At 37.8% G+C, this 21,796-nt stretch overlaps 1 protein-coding gene across 6 annotated transcripts in view; it reads left to right on the top strand.

The window, feature by feature from the left end:
- Window positions 1-3,234: 3,234 nt before the first annotated feature.
- The window catches only part of GUCY1A1 (guanylate cyclase 1 soluble subunit alpha 1), a 37,294-nt gene continuing 18,732 nt past the window's right edge, over window positions 3,235-21,796 (top strand). Inside the window, exons 1-2 of one of the 6 annotated variants that reach the window (XM_083833192.1) lie at window positions 3,289-3,390; window positions 5,030-5,170. Coding sequence is in view for 1 of the 6 variants with exons in the window: in XM_083833196.1 (XP_083689322.1) it covers window positions 3,388-3,390 (3 nt within the window). In the remaining 5 variants the exon portion in view is untranslated. Of the gene's footprint in view, window positions 3,391-5,029; window positions 5,171-5,192; window positions 5,467-5,537; window positions 12,924-21,796 lie in introns of those variants that run through there. The other 5 variants (XM_083833190.1, XM_083833196.1, XM_083833191.1 and 2 more) reach the window with 5 other exon arrangements.

Genomic DNA, 21,796 nt, shown 5'->3' with positions numbered 1-21,796 from the left:
TTCAGGCCCATCACAGGTAGTATGTTTCCCACAGTGTTTTCAACTCACTATAGCAAGAACTAGAAAGGAATAAAAGAATTCTAACCAGGTGGCAGAGGTGTCCAACACCCATAGTTAATCTGAGTTTGGATGTATTTTAGGTAGTGCAAAACTATAACTCTCCAATTTACAGCACACCTTTTGGCACTTGGGTTGATTTTAGAAGGGTCTTAAAAAGATACAGCGCATGAGCTTTTTTTTTTTTTGCCTTTTTTTTTTTTAAGATTTTTGTACTCTCATCTGCCTTGAGGAATAATTGAATAATTGTCATTTCTTGATCTGTAAAACTTAATGTGATTACAAGTGCCATGGATCAAGTGACTGTCACCTTTCTGTGTCATGTGCACCTCCTCTGCACTAGAATGAAAAGCTATTATGTTCCTTGTGTGAGTCTCCAATATTTGTCACTGAATGGCAATGCTGGAAATGTGGGGGGTGGAGCATAAATTGCAGTTGCAAACTAGAAACACTTTGGGGGGGGGAAAAAGTTACAATGGTAAACGCTATAGTTTAGGAACAATTAAGTTTGCCCATGCCTTGAAAAAAGACACAGAGTATAGCCATATCACTCTCAAGTTCAGTAATTTAGAAAGTAGAGGTGAACTGAGCCAGGGAGCCCATGAAGAACCTGATCAACCAATTTGGATTCAAAAGCTGAAAACCAAAGTGTTCTTAGTAGTGTATCCACATTAATAAAATTTTTGGATAAATAATGGACCACTGACTGAAATGGACATCTGAAATATAATTTGGGCTGCAATAAACTTTGTATGGGCTGCATTAGGAAGAGCACTGCCATCAGCTGGGGGGAGGTGATGCTTCCTCTCTACTCAGCACTGGTGAAACACATCTGGAGCACTGGATCCACTCCAGAGGTGCCTTCCGACCCAAGCCTTTCTGCAGTTCTGTAATCTGCCAGTATCTCCAGTCCCACAGGGCTGCTGCCTGAAGCCATCAAGGCTGAGCCATCAGTTGCTCAGCATCCAGCTCTGGGCTGCAGCTTTCTGTATGTGCACTCAATCAGTGTCAGAAATTGCAGTTGCCATGGGGGAGATGATAAATTTGAGAGGCACTTCTTCGAAGACATATGATTTTGAGAACTTGATTTAAATACAGCAGATGCCAGTAAATGGCAGTTTAGGAGTGCTAATTATGCTCTGAATTATGATTCCCTTATATTTGATTTTACATACGTCTTAGCATCATTACAGCAAATCTTGACATTTTATTGGTTGAAAACAGACCTTTAATTTAAAGAAACTGAAGAAAATGCAGCCATTTTAAAGTATAACATAAACGTTTCTTGATGGAAGCTTTTTTTTTTTGAGATCTTATGAAATAAATTTATCTAATCTAATTTTGCTTGAAGAACTAATTTTCAATGGTTAAAGAAAAAAGAATACTGCCGTATATGAATATTTCAATTAATGTAATTTGAAATATCATTTTCTTCTTCCAAATCCTCACTGCAAAGGTCTTACTCATAAGCCTTCTCTTTGTCTTTTAGTGCAAGTTTGCAAATCATTACTAGTGCACATATAGCGAATGATGTGACAGGGATGAGTAGCCTCTTTTCGAGAGCTCTGGGAGACCTCTGAGTGCTGACGATCCAGTTATTTGGAACCAATGCCCAAATCCACCCTTGTCCCCTAGCATTAGTCTGTTACTCTGGGCACAACAGGTTCACACTGTAGTGATCATCAGCTCTAAATTTTTGTTGCACATGCTGGAATAGGCATTCTCTGTGCAACAGAAGCTCTTGCTCCTTTTTGGTAGAGAATCCTTACAACAGAATCAATCATATCAGGGCTTACAGAAAAAGCTGGTTCCCCGAGGTCAGAAAAATGAGACTGAACAGGAAGAGTGAGGGTAGTTTGTAAATGAGGGCAAACATTGGCAAGACCACACCTTGCTGTGAGACTAGTCTTTGTTTCTGGAGGCAAGAGACTCTATCAATGCACTATTTATTAATTCAGTAATTTTATCAGGTACAGTATGTCCCAGTCTATTTAGCACTCAATTAAGCTTCACATTGCCCATCAATAACTGCAGAAATGGCAACAAAATGGGCTTTGGCAGATTATTTTCAGCTGAGTGACTGGTGGTTGGAGGAATTCATCAGTTGCTTTACTCTAGCTGTCAGGTTTGTCTTCTGTCAACACAGCAGGGAGGGAGGAATGGTGTGAAGCAGACATTTATGAAAACATTTTTCAGTTCTGATAGTCAAGAAGGCAACAAATCACAAATCACTCACACTCTGCGATTTGATATCTCTCTCGTGTAAAGTTGATCTGTTCAAAACCACTCAGATATGCTGGTTTTCTTTTGGTTGGTTTCAACTCTGTCTTCAGTACTAGCTTGTTAAGTTACAAGACATTATACCCTTTCTTTTCATATCATGTATGCGAACACTATACGGTGTATGGTGCTCCCACAAACTCATCCTTGAGCACACAACAGCTGTATTTCTTGGTGAAATCTTCTGTTTGCTTCCATGTGACTTCACAGGGCAACTAATCCTACTGTGAGGTCTGTCAGTGTTAATTGCCCAAGTCCAGCAAAATAACTATTTCTGACCTAGGGCTTCCAAAAGCAATCCGGTGTTTTCACAGAGAAAATACTCCATTTACGAAGATTTAAAAATTGTAGAGACGTCATTCTGTTTCGTTGATGATATTCAAGAATTAAGATTGTTCAAAAACGGTCTTAATGATTTGGGTAGCTCTATAAAAAGTATTTTCTGAATTTGAAGTGTATCTCGAGATTAACTTGGCACTCCAATGTTGTGAAATCGTTTGAATTCTTCTTCTTTCCTGTGCTTATTTTTGTTTGGAAAGGTATTGTTTCCCTTCCGTCATTGCTGAGCTACTGGCTGTAGTAGTCAGATAGCTACAGTAAAAACGTATGTATCATGGAACGCATAACGATGTAGGGTATCCCCAGCACCAAGTAAATGAAGGCTGTGGTGGCAAAAGTGCAAAGGGAACAAACACGGTAGCACCCGAGTGCCACGCTGGGGAGCGTTCAGAAAGATTCTGGTCTGGGAAAGGCACCAACAGCCTGGTCGCTGCCCACGCGGGACCGGCAGCCGGGAGCCGCGGCCCGGAGCAAGCCGTGCTCCTGCGCCCGGGCGGCTCGGGGCGGCGGGGGCCGCGCACCCCCTCCCCGGTCCCCCGCCGCGGCTCGGGGCCCGGGGCTCGGGGCCGCCCGTGCGGGCCCTGATTGGGTCTGCGGGGAGGCCCCTCCCGCCCGGCCTCCGCCCGCCCGCCCGGGCGGCCCCGCCGCCGCGCCGCGCCCGCTCCCCAAATACACCTTGGCGGCGCCGGGGAGCGGCAGCGGCCCCGCGGCATGGTGAGTGAGGGAGCGGTGAGTGCCCGCGGGGACCCTGGACAGCGCTGGGACGGGGCGAGCAGCGGGGAGCTGGGGCAGCGGGGGCTGAGCGCCGGGAGCCAGGGGGCGCGGGGTGCCCCCGCTCAGCACCCGCTCAGCACCCGCTCAGCACCCCCGGCCCCGCGGCGCTGCGGTGCTGGCGGCTCGGGTGGCGGTGCGGGGCGGTGCGGGGCGGGGGGCTTGCCGGGGGCTGGAGCCGCCAGGGGCACTCGGGCGGCCTTTGTGCGTGGTGAGGCTCTCCAAGAATTTGCCAGCTGATAGTGCCCGTCGAGCTACTTGAAACCATTCAGGCTACTTTCGTTGCCTTACAATTAGGCAAGGTTTCTTATCTTGTTCTCAGAGTAATTCATGTCGCTGCACTTCATGAATTAGCCACAAGCCTCATACTTAATCACATGCTTAATGCTCTAACAATAACTTCACTTTTGCATTTATTTCATTTTCTGGCATTGCATTCCTTATGATTGGCAATTCATTTTTGCAGTCGATTTTCACAGCTTAACTCTTTTTTCAGATTTTTTTCTCTTTTTCTTTTCTTTTTTTCTTCTTTCCTTCTCAAAACTGTAGGCTCGTAATTCCTTGTCTGCATGGCTAGAGCTAGCTGTGTCTGTGGCTCAAATCCAGGGAACATTATTAGCCTAGGCCTAGTGGAGTTCCTTTATAAAATCATCTCTGTGTATAAACATTTGAGACACTTGAAAAGTTTTTGTTTCTAATGTAAAGGAGCACTTTTATACATCTTATGTACTCTATCAAGCTTGATCCAATGCTACTCCTAAAATGGCTGTATTTTTAGAGCTGGTCGCTTACTCTGTGTGTGTAGTGAAATGGCTTATTTATGCATGAAGGATGAATTAAGAGGAAAAGGAAAAAGTCCTAAGCAAAGATGTAGCATTGGTAAAATGAGTACTGCAGTGCAATGAAGTGGTTTATAATGCTGTATTGAGCCCATCCAGTTTCACTGGGCTGCAGTTTACAATATGCTGCATATGAGATGGTCTAAAAAGAAACAGTAAGACTTTTGATAGTTGAGATACTAGTAGGGGAAAATAAATTTTTATTCACTTTTTTTCATGGTGAAGTCTCTAGTCAGACTCTAGTAACAGAAAAAATGTAATGAGCAGTTTCTCATAAATGTGAATTGTAACAAAACAAGTGCAAATGTTCAACTGTCTTTGTTAGTAGAATAAAGTGTTTTACTTGTTTGGAAATGGCCTAATTGTATAGCTTTTCCTAAAGCAAAAATCCCAGTAGAGCCACTCCCTTTTCTTGTAGTTATGCTAAGATGATTTGTTTCCAAATTACAGAAAGTAGGAGCAAGGAAACATGCACTTTAAATCACATAAATAGGTCTATTGCTTTTCTAGCGTTAAGAACAAAAGGTGATGACAGTCCATGCTAGAAAGAGATTCCAGTAACAGACTATTTTGTGTAATTAATCAGAGAACAGGTGATTGAAGCAACCAGAGAATATGTGCAAATGTGTTAGAAATGCATGGGATGTTCTCTTCATTGTAGGGAAGTTTCTTGCTTGGATTGCATTGCTTTGGAGAACTACGTATGGCCATACATTCATAGCTCTTATGACTTTTCTCTTTAGTTTGCCAACAGCAAGACCCTTAAATGAACTAGATGATTTTAAGGAAGCATGAGGAATACTGTAACAGTGACTTTACACTCCACGTTCTCAGAAGAGAAAAGCAATTGCTGATATCATGCTGACCCAAAGCATCCAGGAAAAGTAAGGAAGGAGAAAGGAAATCACATCTTGAGATCTCTTGTTTTTGTTTGTTTTGTGGAATTATGTAGCCTACAGCTACTATGAGTCATGACAGTGCAAGATCATGAGGCAAACATTGCAGGAGAAACAAAGGAATGTAGTTCTACAGTGGTTTTTATCCTTTTTTTTTTTTTGGATGTAATCAATAAAATCGCTCACCATCCTTTCTCCCACTGGTTCAGTTGCTGTCTGACTATTCAGATAGATTATTCAATTGAGGTTTTGATGCAAAAAAACTTTAAAAATGAGAAGTCAAGGTTAGTATTTGTATTGTGTCCATAGAAATAAGTACTAAAATGTTATATATTTATCTTATTCTGATTGATGTTTATTTAAAAATGTCTTTAACCATTATATGACAGTCTGTTTCAAAACAGATCCCATAGTGAAATCAAAACATAAATAAGAGTTTATAATAAAATATAATACTCAAAATATCGGTAATAGTCAAAACCTGGCTATGCCATGTACTAAAAGGTAAAATATCACAGCCATTATGAAGATGAATGCTATGTTTGAAATTTTAAAATAATGATGAGAAGCAAAGCAAGCAATCCAAGCACTCAAGGTAGATTTTGTACCAAATACAGCTATTTTCCTTTTAACTGAAATGAGTTGTTACACCAAGAGATGTTGTAAATTAAATATTTTTTTTAAAAAACAATATCAAGCTCCTCTGTAATCCAGAGAAACAGATACAAAATTCTAAGTTTTCAGAAAGGAAATATGTATTGGAAGGTATTTAGTCATATTTTCTTTCTACTCTGTAGACAAGCATCAGGTTTGCATTTTTTATAAAAGCTTATTTATTGAAGAAAACTTCTATGTAGGTTTTAAAGAGTGTTTTAAAATAGCTATTGGAAATGACAGGATATGTTTTAAGGATTTATTTATTTAATGATATCTAGAGATTGTTATATTTGACCTTGCCTGTTGTATTAGCAAATGGAAATTAAGCTATTCAGGACTTTAATTAGACTTTCTTTGCTGGAGTTCCTTGTGCATTCTGTACAATTTCATTTTTTAAGATCTTTATGTGTTTATTGCAATTCATTGCATTTATTTAGAGGTCGTGGTCTTCTATGACCAGTGGTACCAGTGGTAGAGAATCAAGTCTCTCATTGGATAGGTACGATATTTTAAAATCAGTATTCAAGTATAAGCCTTTGTTCAAGAAAGCAACACTGTTCAGGACAGGGTACTAATATATATTTGAATTTAAAATTCCAATAGTACTTACGTGCATGCATCAATGAGCTAAGGCTAGGGCTTTCAGTTAGGGGTAAAACCACTGATTTTTTTTTTTTATTTTGTAATAAAGACAGGAAAATTTGCTAAGGACAACAGGGTTTTTTATTATTATTAGGGTTTTGCTTATTGATTACTATAAACGAAATGAAAAGACCACGTTAATATACCTAATGAAGCCTTTTACTTGTAACACAAGTATAGATTGCCACTCATTTGGTAACATGTTCTTCCAGTTTTTAGGTTGTCTTACTCAGGTGATGCCACTCTTAGATCGGTGCTAGTGTATCCTAGTTATTTTAACTCCTCATTTATGCCCTATGTCTCATACTGTATCCTTTGTTTTTGTAGATGTGGAGTTTAGATCAATCTGATGTCTACTATTTTAGTTTAGTTTAGTTTAGTTTGTTAAGGAGGGCAAGTTCCACTGCTGTCAGTTGTTATGCTGCTTCATGACATTAAATCAGAGCACAGATATTCTATAGGGATTAGTTTTGCTTCACTATGGAGAGATTTCATCAAGTCCTGTTCATTGTGGCAGACCCCAAGTAGATTTGAGGTTTAGGGCTTCCACAGACAGACCTTTGACCTTTAGAATAATCTCACCCTACCAGAGAACAGTGTTTTGTGACATTCACTTGCATTTATTTTTCATTCATATTTCTTATGATATGATATGATAGTTTTGTTAGGTGGAATTAATGCTTCTGCTAAGATTACAGCTTTCACATCTAACTGCAGAGTATTCTAACTAACATTCTTATTTTATTGAAATGTCCCCTTCCATAGTTCAGAGTCTGTTAGGCACCTTCCCTGCTTCTTGAACCTGGCAGTATTACCATTATTTTTGATTTCATGATTCTTAATTTCACTGCTCTAACTAAATTAGTTCAGTTGTGTTACTTAGAGCTAAGCTGTGAATTGATTTTTCTCCTTGCATATTCATTCTAGAAGTAGCTCTTTCAAGAGAATGGTGCCCTGCTAGTAGTATTCAAACAAGCCAGCGCCTGATGCAAGCCAGCACCAGTAGGGTGATTTCCCACAGGCAACTCACTGAGCCTAGATAATAAGCAAGTAGTGACCTTATCTATTATTTCTGAGAGGGCACTTTTTTCATGAGACCCCCTATGACTGTATCTTGCGCTTGTGTGTTTCTGCCTGAATGTGTAGCAAATGCTACAAATACTGTCCCTGCTTGAGTGCCAAAGAGACTTTTTCCTCTGCCATAAGACAAGGCGAAAAATGCCTGAAGAATTGCACCCCAGCATGGGCCTATGGTGCCCAGAGCTCTCTGAAACTCTCTTTAGGGACTGTTTGCCTATGACTTGCACTTTACGCATGGCTATGCCCATTGATTGTTTCAGCTAAGTCCATATAGAAAATAGGTCAGCCATGCAGTGGCTCAGGAAGAGAGCTTTAATTGTGTGGATTGTAATCTAGAAAGCAGGGTGTGCTCATCATCATGGAAGAGGCTGGAGACAGTTCCAAAGATTTTATCAAGCATTGTGGAATCTAGCCCTTAGACAGCTATTTGTATTACAGTTACAGGGAATATCCCATGCAAGTCATCCAGCTGTTTCAGTGTGAGTAAAATTTTCTTGCTATAAGGCAATGTGCTCAAATCATTTAATTTTTTCCACAAATGGAAATTGAAACAAACGTGTATTAATGAATTAAATCTCTTCCTTAGCCCCGTTCTAAGGTATTCAGAATGAAAATAAAACATTCTTTTCAGAAACTGTATTTTGTGGGAATCCTCCTGGTAGTCTTAGTGCAGCATAATTCTAGAATGTCACAGATTCCAGAGGATGCGATAAAACATGGTTTCTGCAATGACGCATACAGGGGTTGCTGCTAAACTTTCCACTTTTAATCAACAACAGCATGGTAGTTTTTGAGATCCCAAGAACGTTTTTTTCTATGGTATATTAAATGGGAATATGTTGTACAGTGGCAACTGCCTTTCTAATGCTCACCAAAGTAAACGTGTTTAATTTCATTTTAACCTTGCATTTCACTTGGCGCTTGATACAGATGGAAACTGACAAAAGCTGTTCAGGGAGAGCTGATTTCCCTCTTCGGCAAATGCAGAAACCCTTCACACACGAAAGAGCATTAGTAAAAGGCAATTGCAGAACACCTCAGCAAGATTTCCAGTTTGTTGCTTGGAAAAATTGGGTTTTTGCATTTCCTGGTAATTACTTGTATGATTTGAAGACAGAAGACAATACACTCAGTTGCTTTCTTGTTGATAGGGAGGGGTATCTGCTTATACTAATAGCTGTGTGGCTCCGTAGTCTTGACTGCAGGCACTCTGGAGCCTAAAATACTTATTACAGTTGCTGTTTTAAATAGCACTGCTAAAAATGGCAAAATTTCCATGTCTTCGGAGAAAGCATGCATCAATCTAACTTTTAATTCCCCCCCTTTTTTTTTATTTTTGCCTAAATTGTCTTCATAGTTACCCATTTGCACTAGTAAGCTGAGAGTACGAAACCATTGGCCTCTTGTTGAGGAAAAAATATTCAGGGAACTGAAAACCTGTTCAGATTGTGGTGCAAATAACCATTAATCCACAAAGCATGTTTAAAGGTAGGATTTTAGACATTCACAAGGGAAGAATGGTATGAAGAGAAGGATAGTCTTGGGGCTTAAGAAACTTAACAAGGCTTTTGGTGAATATGGTACCAAATTTTCCCCTCAAAATGTCCAGGAAATCAAGACAGGAATAATTACAATTAATTGTAGATTGAATTAAATGCTTATTTTGATGCAGTTGAAGTTAAAGCTTCCCAAATGTGTTGCATGATATTAATAAAACCAGCCAAGAGGAAATGCCTTTCTTATAAGCAATTGCAAGGCCTTCTGAAATGAGAAAATGAAGTTAACCCTGGTGTGTGTTAGGCACAAAGTTATACGATGAGGATACATTCCTTGTTCTGCTTTTATATATAGCACCTGCATGCTTCTATGAATCTATCTGCAAAAACTATTTGAATTTCACTTGTAGGAATGTGCAAGTGTTTCTTTCCCATATTTATTCTAAAATCTGTATGCAAATAGAAGTAAGGTCAAATCTTACCAATGATTTTTGCAAATCACTCAGATCTAATGATCTTCTATCCCAAAAAACTTGTGCAACTCTGTTCAAGAGATCTGGATTTACTTCTTAGTTCAGCTGCAGTCTTTCTTTTGTGATCTGCAGCATGCCTCATTTCCCACTTCTAAAAGAGGCATAGTAACACTTCCTTTCATATCCAGTTTTTCTGTCTTAGCTATTCAGAGGGCAACCCCTTCAAGTCAAATATCATCTTTTACTATATATCTGTATATGGTCCTGATCTTAATTTGGGCCTTCTGGGAAGTTAAAATAAACAAATAATACACCTAGCAACAGTGATAGAGAAAAAACAGCAACTCCAGCAGGACACAAGATGACATTGGCATAATTTCTCAGTTGAGAAACCTGCCCAAAGATAAACTCATCAGACAGAAGGTTAAATAACGGTATTTCAGTGTAAGCAAAGGCTCCATAAAAATTTTCATATGTTGATCAAGCATCAGTCTCACTAACTGAATGGTATTCTACTTGATTGCTGAAATGTAATGCAGTAGTTCCTTTCCCAGACAAAACAATGTTTGGTTGTGTGGTGGAAATGAAATACTATAGAGTAGATGCATCTTTGAGTCATGGGTTAGGTATGGCTTTCAAAACGTTTTAATAGGCTCATGAGGCAGAGACTATGTATATAGTTTGACACTGAAAATCTACAGCTGATCTGAAAATTAGCATTAGCTTAGATCAGCTCTGCACTTACTCTGTATGTCATGTGCTCCAGATCCGCAAGAGATGCGGCATGATAGTCAAGTATATGTGGGAAAAGGTTGTTGACCATATCAATGGTAAATTTTAGAACCAATGGAGTCACAGCTTAGAGTTTAAAATATGCAAGTATACCATGCTTGAGATAATGGTGGGCATCGTGACAGAAAAAATATTATTCTCATAGAAGAGTAGAGTCTGGCACTAGGAAGCAAGAGTAAAAACTGTTTTATCTGTTGATTAATATAGTATATGAAATATGATTTAATAATATCTTCCAGTTTCTCTTTGAAAATGATTTCCAGTTCTACACAATAAGTTTTAAGCAAAAATATATTTAAACGATAAAGAGGAATTAAAAGGTAGAAGTATCTTTTCAAGTAGGATTTGAATTGGTGAAAAGGGAGGAGTACTGAAGGAATACAGGATTATGATCTACATGTAGCAAAAGCTAGAAAAGAACATCCATCTTTGCCCATGCTTTGGGAACATTTTCATTAGCAAAAATTGAAATAGGGAAAAAATGAGATAAACTAAAATGAGAACAGTACTGCCAGAAAAGCAGCAAAAGGGCTTGATATATTAAAAAAAATACAGTTAGACTTTATTGCAGTTGCTGCAATGTACTGTGTTCTAAATGGCCGGTCTATCTAACAGTGGAATAAATATACAGGAATTTTTATGCTCGCTGGTTTGTCTCCCTACTGTCACTCTACAAACATGGAAAACACTCATAATCTTTAGTCAAATATTAATAAATTAATTCAGATATTTATTCCTAACTTAGATTTGGTAATCTAGCTTTTAGCAAAGAAGCTACATTAGTTAGCAATGTGCTTCTTTTGTCAGTTTGAAATATAACGGGCAGTACAGTATTTAGATGCTAGTTACAAACAGAGTTGAAAGCTCAGAGCAAAGGTTTACAACATAAATATGTTGCAAGAACTTCAATCCTTTATTGCCACTGGATACTTGGAAAGTTAGTGTGTTTGTCTCATTGGAAACTACCTGGCACAAATATTTAAAACATATATTTTGAATTTTCAGCATCACCTAAGTTGTAAAGAGAAATACCAAAAGTTTCTGACTTCATGGAAAGGAAGACTATATATATACAGTGGAGAAAACTTTCTTTCCTCCCCATTTTTTACCTGCTGAGAGCACAAACTCTGCAAGATTCATGGTGTTTCCAGGTGCTCCAAAATACCAAGATAGTTGATCTTGGCAGGAAATTCTTCATGAATTCTTCACAAAAGGTGTACTACCTCTCTTCATCCTTAACCTTAGGTCTCTGGTTATGTCCTCTAGAAACTCATGCCTATCATTCCCTCCCTTTGCCCGAACTATACACATGGTCTCTCTTTTCATTGTGAAATATCATATCCCTAGAAAAATAGGGAACTTCCTGTGTAGCATCATCTTTCTGTACATATAGACAAACACCTAGGTGGAAATTATTACTTGTTATGGGATTTCAGTTATCAAGAACTCAGTTAACAATAAATTTAACCTTCCAGTCACAGGAGCATTTATTTTCAATATAATAATAATTCAAAATCTATTTGAAGTACTAATCTGAGTACATATGGACTTGCTAGGGCTAGAATTTGATTTTTGGTTTATTTTTATGTTTTTATCCCACAGTTCACTGTCCCCTCTCCCTGTCCTTACACGTCTGAAACAACTGAATTGTTTTCTCTGCTGTCTTAGAGCTACTATTCAGAGTACCAGTATGCAACATTGCAAGTTGGAGACATCCTATTATCTGGCCCCTGCATAACCCTCATAAAAGTTTATTTTAAAATTGTTTTTGCCTTGAACTTCAGCTTACACCTGACCTTGTATAAAAACTTAGGAGAGTCTGTGACAGCTTGCTGAACCACTTAAGCAGATCTTTGTATAGAGATGTGCTTATTATTCCAATCTCCCCTGTGGTAAGATTTTTGAAATTAATGTGGTTCCTTAATATAATGAAAAAGCAGGTGTTTGGGGGTGGCGTGCCTATTTTAAAGGTTTAGAAAATAGTAAATACTGAGTGGGTGTTCTTTAACATTTTAGTGAGAAATAGTACTCGAAAGACTTTTGATGTGGGACTTCAAGTGTTTCTTACAATATCTATGTAGTTTATCTATCATTGCAGAAGCTGAAGTGCTGAGACAAAGGTGTTTAACAATTACACTTGATATTAGTATTGGTTCATAATTAAATAAATCTGAGATGACCCTGTTACCTCAGTAAAGGCAATGCAGCCCAGGTCCTCTATAGTCCTTGCCTGCTACTTCAGGGTTCAGATTAAGGCCTTCAAGAATGACTGGCACATTGTATCTGTTGGTCAGTTGTCATTTCCACATTCCTATGTGGTGCTACTTCTCTTTACCTGACGCTCTCATTTGGAGCATTAGCCTCTAAAGCAAGACTCTGTTCCTTGTTTATTTTGCCTGAGGACTGAAACCCAAAGACTCCCAGCACCGAAGCATAAATTACCATACTTTAAACTATGAACTGGGTGAAGTTACAGTTTCCTACCTTCTGTGGTGCCACAGTGGGAGGAAGGTGTGGCTTGCAATTATTGGTAATTGCTAACAGTAGCGCAGTCTCATGCTGCCTCACTAGGTTGGAGGTCTCAGCCTTTAAGGAAGCCAGGTAAGTAGTATTTCTGTCTTGGTGTCTCAGATGTGTGTGCAGCACTAAATGGTGTCTCAGAAGGCCTGATGGAGAAAAGAAAGATTCCTTATAGACATACAAAAGAAAAGTGAAATAAATACCTTTACAAAATAAAATGTAAAACTATGAAATCTTAAATCAGCTAAAATGTGTAACTTGCCTTTAACTCACAAACCAATGCCATTTAAAACAAAATACTAGAAAATAACATATGAAATGTCAAGTCTAGAAAATTCTTCCTTCTTTTTAACACCAGGTTACCACATTAAGCAGTGCAGGAAAACAAGGTATGTCACTCCCTGCCTCCCATTAGACGATAGTGAGACAAAACACTGAAAGTAGAACTTCAATCTTTGGAGCCAAATCAGGGTGATAAACTTGTATCCTTCTGTATATGATTCTGCATCTGAGAATAATATACAACCAACAAAGTTGGTTGAAACACAAACTGTAACAACAACAACATCCCCTAAAATCTAAAATATTGCGGAAAAGTTCATTGATATTATCATTTCAACATTTTCTAATGGCTTTACTGAAGACTACAGACAAATGATTTGCATAAATACCCAGTGTACTTCAGTGAATTTGTAGTGCAGAAAAAGCAATATATCAGTAAGAGAACAGTCTATGCCTTTGCAAATTGTTCTGTTCTGTCGCCTATGTTTTCCTTCTTTCTTACAGATTTTTAATCCTCATGTCCTTCTATAGGCTCCCTTCTCTACTTTCTTGAGTTTTTTTCTTCCTTGTTCCTTTTCCTGTTTTTATCTCCCTTCTCTCCTTTTTCTCCTTCACATAATAAAGAATGGCAGATATTGTAAAATAATGTTATGATAAATGAAAAAGACTATGCTATCTGAGAAATGGAGCAGAGCTTTGATCTTTCAGACTTCAGTAAGTATGCAGTGAAGTTAATATTGCAGATAATGCAGTTAAACAGGTTGTGAGATCAGGAACCATGGTCTGTTGTAGGTGCTCTTCATAGAATAACTCTAGGAAACTTACGCTATGGTTCATACTGTGCACAATGCTCAGGTTCTGCATCACAGAAGCTGTTTTGTTTGGATAACAAACATATTGTTTGGTAAGAGTTCTTCATGTGATTCTTGCCTATGAAAAATCTATGTCCTCTGGTGAAATCATCTCCCTTGATTTATAGAAAAATTATCTGCATTTTCCAAATGGGAGAAAGACCTAAGAACCTTGCCCAGAAAGTCATGAGAGTTTGTGGGAAAAGTAGCATGAGAATCCTTATGGTTAAAATACGTTTAATTTATTTCCAAAATTAAATGTTGAATTTGTATACGAATTTAAAAGCCAGTGATTGGTACATCCTGACCAGAGATTCTCCACTGTATTCTTTGTTAACCCTTTCTTGGATTTCCATTCCTACAAATCTCTTAATCTGCTTTGTTTCCCTTGGCAGCACCCTTTTCTCTGTATTTCTCCAGGTCTGGTTCGGGGAAACATACTTGCTCAGGACAGAGTCTTGCCACAGATACCAGTCAATTTCAGTGGAACATTTTAAGCCAAGCATATTTTTCTGTGCTATTTCAAAAATGCTGGAAGGTAGATACTATTTGTATTTTTGTGGGATTAAATACTCAAATTTGATATTGCTACAAGAAGCTGAATTTCAATGGCTAATGTACTTGAATTGGTATATTGCATGGTTTGGGACATGCTAAATGTTTCTAAATGCATCTGTTATAACTGGGAGAGCAACACTGACTGAGGTTTCTCTCATTTGACAGCACTTTGGATATAAGGAGAGATCTTTTCTCTGTTCTTTAGAGCTACTGAACATTTAGAAATTAACGTACCATGTGTGGAAGCCCAATATTTCACAAAACATCTCACTTTTACTTTGTTTTATTATTTTAATGAAAAAAGAAGCCATTTTATATAAAATATAAATTCACGTTTATCACATATTTATATATTCACTTATCTATCTTTCCCTGCTTTAAATGTGTATCTGCTGCATTTTCCAAAGGAGTATTAGAAACCAACTAAGCAACTCAACAGTGAAATTGGTATTGTAATGTATTCCTAGAGGATTCAGTCTCACAAGATGTGCTGATATCCTTTGGAACTGTGCTTTACAAAGGTAAGATTCACTGCCTTTGTGCACTCAAATCTTTTCTAAAAATAGCACATTGTCTGAAAAGTGACAGACCAATCAGTGAAATAAAAAATGAAGGTACTCATCTGCAGTGTGCATGGCCAAATCAGCTATTTAAAATATTTTAATCGCATTTTGTAGCAGAAAACATCTGTAACCATTTAACTGAAAAGGAAGGTGCCTTCTGGTCCAGCCCTGCAGGTACCATGAAAGAGAACAATTAGGGAAGTGGCTGATTTTTCCTCTTCTTCAGAGCTGCTTTCTTTGCCTCGGGCTCTAGCTAAAGCAGTGTCAGTAGTTGCATGATGGCTGTGAAAAAACGTGGTTGAATACAGTTCTTCACTTGAAGAGCTATATTTTATTTTATTTTTTTGGTTTCCTATCTGAAAAATTACAAGGCCATGACTTTGCTGCTGCAGAAAAAAACATCTTCACTAATTAGAAGTTTCCACTGTTAGCTTCCCAGGTATAGTATTTAACTTTTCCAGAATCTTAAATGAGATCAGTTCTGCATTTACTATCACATCCACACATCTACATGCAAATCAGTATTTCTGTGACAATAGTGGCAGAACTGGTAGGGTCTAATCCTATTCCTACTATATACAGAAGTTGTTATTGACTTCAGTGCGAGCTGGCATGAGTGCTTAACTATGAATAAGTATGAAAGGCATTTGTCAGTGATTTTCAGTGTGAAAATGATCTTGCAGATGTTGTAAGCACAAGTTGCAGGTGGCAAATATTAAGTTTAAAAACTCTGTGCTTGAAATCTACTGATGAAGCACTTTGCTTTCCACAGATCTAATTTTCAAACAATTCTCCAAGATCTGTAGAGTAGAGAGAAATCTTACATACTCCAAAATCTCTAAAATTTAATTTAAAACCGTGAACACATAGGGAATGTTTGCACTGTCATAAGACACAATAGTCAGTGTTTTATATTCCTCTATGACAATTCCAGTATCTTTGGGAAAAGAGTAACAATAATGGTGTTATATGTGCCAGTTGTGTAAACAGTTATGCATCTTCAACTTCAATTGGATGAATACAATCATGTAAAGTCTTGGCAAGATAAGTATCTCTGAAGAAGCAGTAGAATTATTTTGTCATCTCTAGAGATGCTTTACAGTTAATACAGACCATGGTTCTCAAAGGAGAAGTAACTTCATGCATTAGAAATTTGGCACTTCTAATAAGTTTGTTTCATTTATTATGGAAGATGTAGCAGTCCTGGATAAATCATGAATACTAGCTAAAGATTTCAGTGAAAAACACCCAAATTTATTAGATTTCATTTTTATTGCAGAAGATTACAATTGTTTCCTTTTTATTTATTTTCTTTGCTCCTAAAAAGTCTTTCCAATCTATGAGCTAAACAAAAAAAACAGAGTTTGGAGACACTCAAAGTTACAGGTCTACTAAAATGAGTAAATCTATATGTATTGGTGAGTTTGAGAGATTCATCTCTAAGTATGTGTTTCAAAAGAATTTGTAGCCACAACAATTGCCAACTACTTCATGTTCTAGAGCCACGGTGCTTCACCTTTTGTAAATTCTAATTTACATTCCACTGACTATGGGCAAGACTTTGATCTTTGCATTTAATTTAACTCCTCCTAATTGCCATGAACACTGTATGTCTGCAGGACAAGCTTTAATTCTTGAAGTGACAGAAAGAGTTCTGAAGACACAAATTTGATTATTTGCTTTCTTATGACACTCATTAAAATTTTGTGCTTTCATGGACTGCAAGTGAAGATTAAAGGGAAATGCCATATTTAAAATATACTCCTTTAGAAGTGTGAGAACAATTTTTGGAAATTCAGATATTTTTGGTATTGCTTGTCCTCACTGCAGCACTTCTGTTTCATTTGCTTCCCTCTTTGCATACTTCTGGTGTAATCAATTATGTCAGTCCAATATTGGGAGTACTCAGAAAAATTAAATAATCTGTTGCGGATACACACAACAGGTTGTACTGTTTGTGAATTATATCTAGCTCTGCCTCAGAACTAACGCGTGACTAACATGAGCAAAGTTAGGAGTTCCCCCAGAGTAAGGCGGCGGTGGTTTCCATGGGTAGTATAGTATCTCCACTCCAAGCCACTTAGCTGGTGGTACTACCCATGCCTCAGACCAGCAGTGAGGTTGAGAGGACATGCCACAACCAGGAACTGCTGTTTCTGCCTGAGAGCGTGATGGGGGAGCTGAGAATCAGGTGCACAGAGACTGCCTGCTGGGCTTGCTGTGGAGTGTTTTCACAGATAGGCTTTGACTAACAGGAAGAGAATATTTTTCCCACGCTATCTTCTCAGCATGCCTCCCTGTAATTTGGTCCTAGCATAGGAAAAATATTTATGAATGAATGTGCATGTGATACTTAAAATGACAAATATACATTTTATAAGCAACATTTGGGAATCAGTCCTTCCTTTAGTTACATGCCAAAACATGGGGGCAGTAATTAGGGTTCCCCCTGTGCCTTTAATTGAAACCAGAGATGTAGCTGCAACATAACTTTCACATCTGGAGTCTGGGCCTCTCCCAGGACTATATTTGGATCCAGGGATTTGCTGCAAACCACTGGAGGGAAATGAGTCAGTCTCAAAATCAGTATCAGAAATCCAGTGATACTTTAAAACTAGGGGTTTTGCCTGTCTCCAGGAATACTGGTTTCTATGCCAAGGTACAGAGCTTGATGTTCTCCTACAAATGTTAATATTTTAAACTAGAATAAATGTATGTCTCATGATGACCTTAACGTGAGATGCATTAAGAGTTTTGAGGTTTACTTTTGTATTTCCTGAACGTTATTTTCTGCTGATTAAAATGGGGACAAAGGGATGATTCAACATTCTTACTTCATTCATCTCCTAGCTTGGTACCTGTCTAGTTTTGCAGCAGATCACGCTCTGCAAGACATGTAGCACAGAGAAAACACTTGATAGCATTTTTCTGTTTCTTAAAACATTCCATGAAGAAAAAAGGTGAATAAATTCCACATGATATGGGGAGAAAGTCTTCCTTGTAAACAAGGTATAGATTTTTTTAGTTTGTCCTAAACAGTTATACAGGACAGAGACTGTGATAAGTTACCACACTGAATTTGGATTTAGCAAAATGTTTGGGTTGTTAAACCAAAAGTTGATGACTATAACTTGTCTAATCTTATCATAACTGCATTACTACTTTGTACATAGCTTAGTAATCACTGGGATTCCACTAGATAGTTTGGTATGTGCAGTGGTATCTCCTTCCTATCAAAATCAAGCATGCTATGATTTATAGAAGAGTTGTGAGTATATGTCTCTTAGAAATAGCCCCAAAGAGAGCTAAATCTGGCAATCAGGCTACTGGAACTAGGCTTGCATAGCACACAAAGGCAATCAGTGCTTTGGAGTGAAAAATAACACTTCTCTAAAGTGGTCTGTGGTACAGATAGATCAGAATTGGGATGACTTGTCAGAAAGAAGAGTGAATGTTTAGGGGAAGAAGCAGAAAAATTAATGACTGACAAAGCATCTTTCTTGCTACAGATAGAGCAGAATTTGAGATCACTGGTATCCAAGAAATTACTAGATTCAGCAAAGTATTGTGGAGTCCAGTTTCAAATACCATGTCTCATCTCACCTGATCTACTCAGAGGAAAACAATCTTGTCATCAGTTATTGCCTTTGTTGAAGTAGCCAAACTGTGCCTAGAACAAGCCTAGAATTCTGCTGAATAAAAAGGTTACTACTTTGTAGTCCAAGTGAAGCCTGGGCAATAGTATCTAAACAAGGGTGTTAATGATTTAGGACTGAATAATCACCTACATTTGGAGTTCCCTAGAGCTCAAGGCCTTGGTTTTGCAGTTTTCTTTTTACAGTTACATTCTTTATGTAACCTGTTCTTATTGACATTTTAATTGTGTTGTTACTGCAAATTTAGAAATCCTATCCCTGCTATGCACTTCACCTAATATGCACGCATGATACGTTTTTTTAATTATTCTTGCGTAATGTCACAGTTGTCCTCAGGTAGGTTAGCAAATGTTAGCAAAACCCTGTTAAAGGACCAAGTTACTGGAAAGGAGTAAATGAGGCATCCTCAAATTTCAGTGGAAGGGTTAGTCTCTTACTGGGGAGATGCAGGAAAACATCTCACTCCTCTTTATGAGGATAAACCTCTTCCAAGATGTCCTCTACCTAGGTAATCAACTGGCAGTTTTCTGTTTGGTATGACTTACTACTGCTCAGAAATTCGAAAACAGATTTGCCTGTCTCCTCTGGTTACTTAGATATTATGCTCCCTAAAGCAGCAATATCGAAACAAATTAATGATTTGAAGGTGTGTGCTCTCTGAATGTGTTCAAGTTTAGTGAAGCAGCCAGAGTAAGTTAGCTTATTTACTTGTAAAGGATTTAACAAGATTAATGAATACTTACTTTGACTTCTTAAAATATTAACTTATATTTTGATGCAGACTTGATCAATTTTCTCTGAGGATTTTAGAAGCCTCCTTAAAATCTTTGGAAATGGACAAATCACCAAGGCTTTGATTCCGCTGCTACACACCACTTTAGATAGAAAAAGTAAAGTGCATATATTGCGCTTCAGATTTGTAAGACTAAATGACAGCATTTAGTTTTTTTTCCCCTGAGTTTGTTTGCTGACAAGAGCTGAATCCACAATGAGGTATTTCTGATAGGGTAATGGGTACTACTAACCTGTCTTGCTAGGAGCTGACTGTGTTTTGCCTGTGCATAAAGTAACAGATCCTGCCTTGCTTTGTGCAGAGTCCTACTGGCAAGGTGTAAAAGGCAGTGATTTCTGAATCCCACAGGAATTAGAGCTCAGTAGGAATTGCAAGTCTAGATTTTACATAAAGGCAAGATAGAAGTTAACAACTATTTCTGTTGAGGCAATAACTTCCAGACCACACTAAGCTCCTTCAAGCGCTGCAATCACTCTTGTGCTGCAGAAAGTTAGATCCAGTTAGTAATATATTTTGACTGATGCAAAGCAAACTAGAAGTTGGTTTTTTTTTTTAATTGTTGCTTAACATGTAGCAGTTCACCTAAAGTATGTCTGATTAAAAAAAGTAACACAATAGCACATAACAGATTCTGCCCTACTCTAAGCAAAGGACTCAGCTTACATGAAGAAAAAAGTATGTAATGTTACTTCTAATTTTTCACCCACGTCTGCAAGTTAAGATTTTAAAACAACTTTAGCTACTGTTAGCAAGTGGCATTGCTTAATTCTTATAAATGGCTATGTTAATATTAGGGAGTTTTACTGTATGATTGATTCATTGCACTTTATTTCATGCTATTGTCAAGGAAATGCTTCTGAATATTTTCCTCTGCTAAAACAACTAGTACAAACAAGCATACAGGAAGGCATTTTGGCTGTAAGACAAGTACAGATGTAAATATACAATGAAATGTTTGCACAGAGCATTTTGAGAACTGTTAAATTATTCTACTGCTATGACTATACTATGTAAAGTCATCTTAGTTTTTCTGAGTGGCACAATGCCATGTTCTATTCAGTCAGACATTAAATAAATTCATTGCTTGTAGTTTAATCTCACCACAGATTATTTAATTTTAATTTTCAGTTTGTTTCCAAAGGTAAATAAGACAGCAATTAATACAGCAGAGATGGAGAATTCACACTAAACACTGCAGCTCCCCTGGGATAAGCTCTCACAAAGCATGTTTGGAGAGAAATCAAAACCAGAAACTTTTTCCATGTTTCCTCAATTTTCTTTTTTTTCTTTTTTTTTTTTTTTTTTTTGTTATGGTCAGAAAGTGTCCTTAAATATTATCAACAATGGAAAGGCTGGAGTTCATTATTGTTGAAACACATCTGCAAATGTTTGATTTAACCTGTGATATGTGCCCCATCTCATCTTTCTCATAGTTTTTTAAAGTTCATTATACTGCTGGAATTCCTTCTGTAAACTCTACAGTGGTGATTCACTGCCCTTCTCCTTTCAGACACTTAAACCCCCTGTCCAATTACTGTTTGAGTGAGGCAGGTTTTCCTAGAACTTAACAGACTTTCCTTTTCTGAATTTTAGTTATATTAAGTGCATGGTACACTTAAGATACCAAATGGAAACTCGATGTTTCAATTAAGAAAGACTTAGTATATGTATGGTTTTTATTTTCAGTACCTGAATCCTCTGAAGTTGTGATGTAATTAGGTTTCCACTCTGTTTCTTTAAAGATGTGATTTAGGGGGTCTTGTCATTGCAGGTACAGAATCTTAACGTAATCACTGCTTTAAACTTGCTATGCCTAATAAGCTGATATTGGTTTGAACTGGGGTACATGCTATCAAAGGTTCATCCCCCTTGTTCCTAGGAAAATAAGGATAGTTACAAAGTATTTCTGCAGAAGCATTCTTTAGGAACTGTGTCATAATTATTTGGAATTTAAAGATCTGCACATGAAAAATATTATTTTTGTACAACAGTGTTATTACTAGAAACGTCACAGATCTCATTTTACATTCTTGCAAATGCATGATAGTTTTGATATAAACAGCACTTGGCAGGAGCACAACTTCACGTTCAGAGGAAGGGCACAGATTCTAGCGCCCACCGGGGAAGAGGAGGCTAAGAGTGTGGGTGTCCTGCAGCACCAAGGACGGTAGACTGCATCCCAGAAAGAAGCTGTGGATACAGCAGACACATGCCCAGCAGCTCTGCCAACTCAGGGATTTTTTTGCCAGTG

This window comes from Anser anser (genome assembly GCF_964211835.1).
Source record: "Anser anser genome assembly, chromosome: 4".
In the NCBI taxonomy this organism is placed as follows: domain Eukaryota; kingdom Metazoa; phylum Chordata; class Aves; order Anseriformes; family Anatidae; genus Anser; species Anser anser.
The sequence above is the reverse complement of the archived record's forward strand: the minus strand, read 5'-3'. Positions and strand labels throughout refer to the sequence as shown.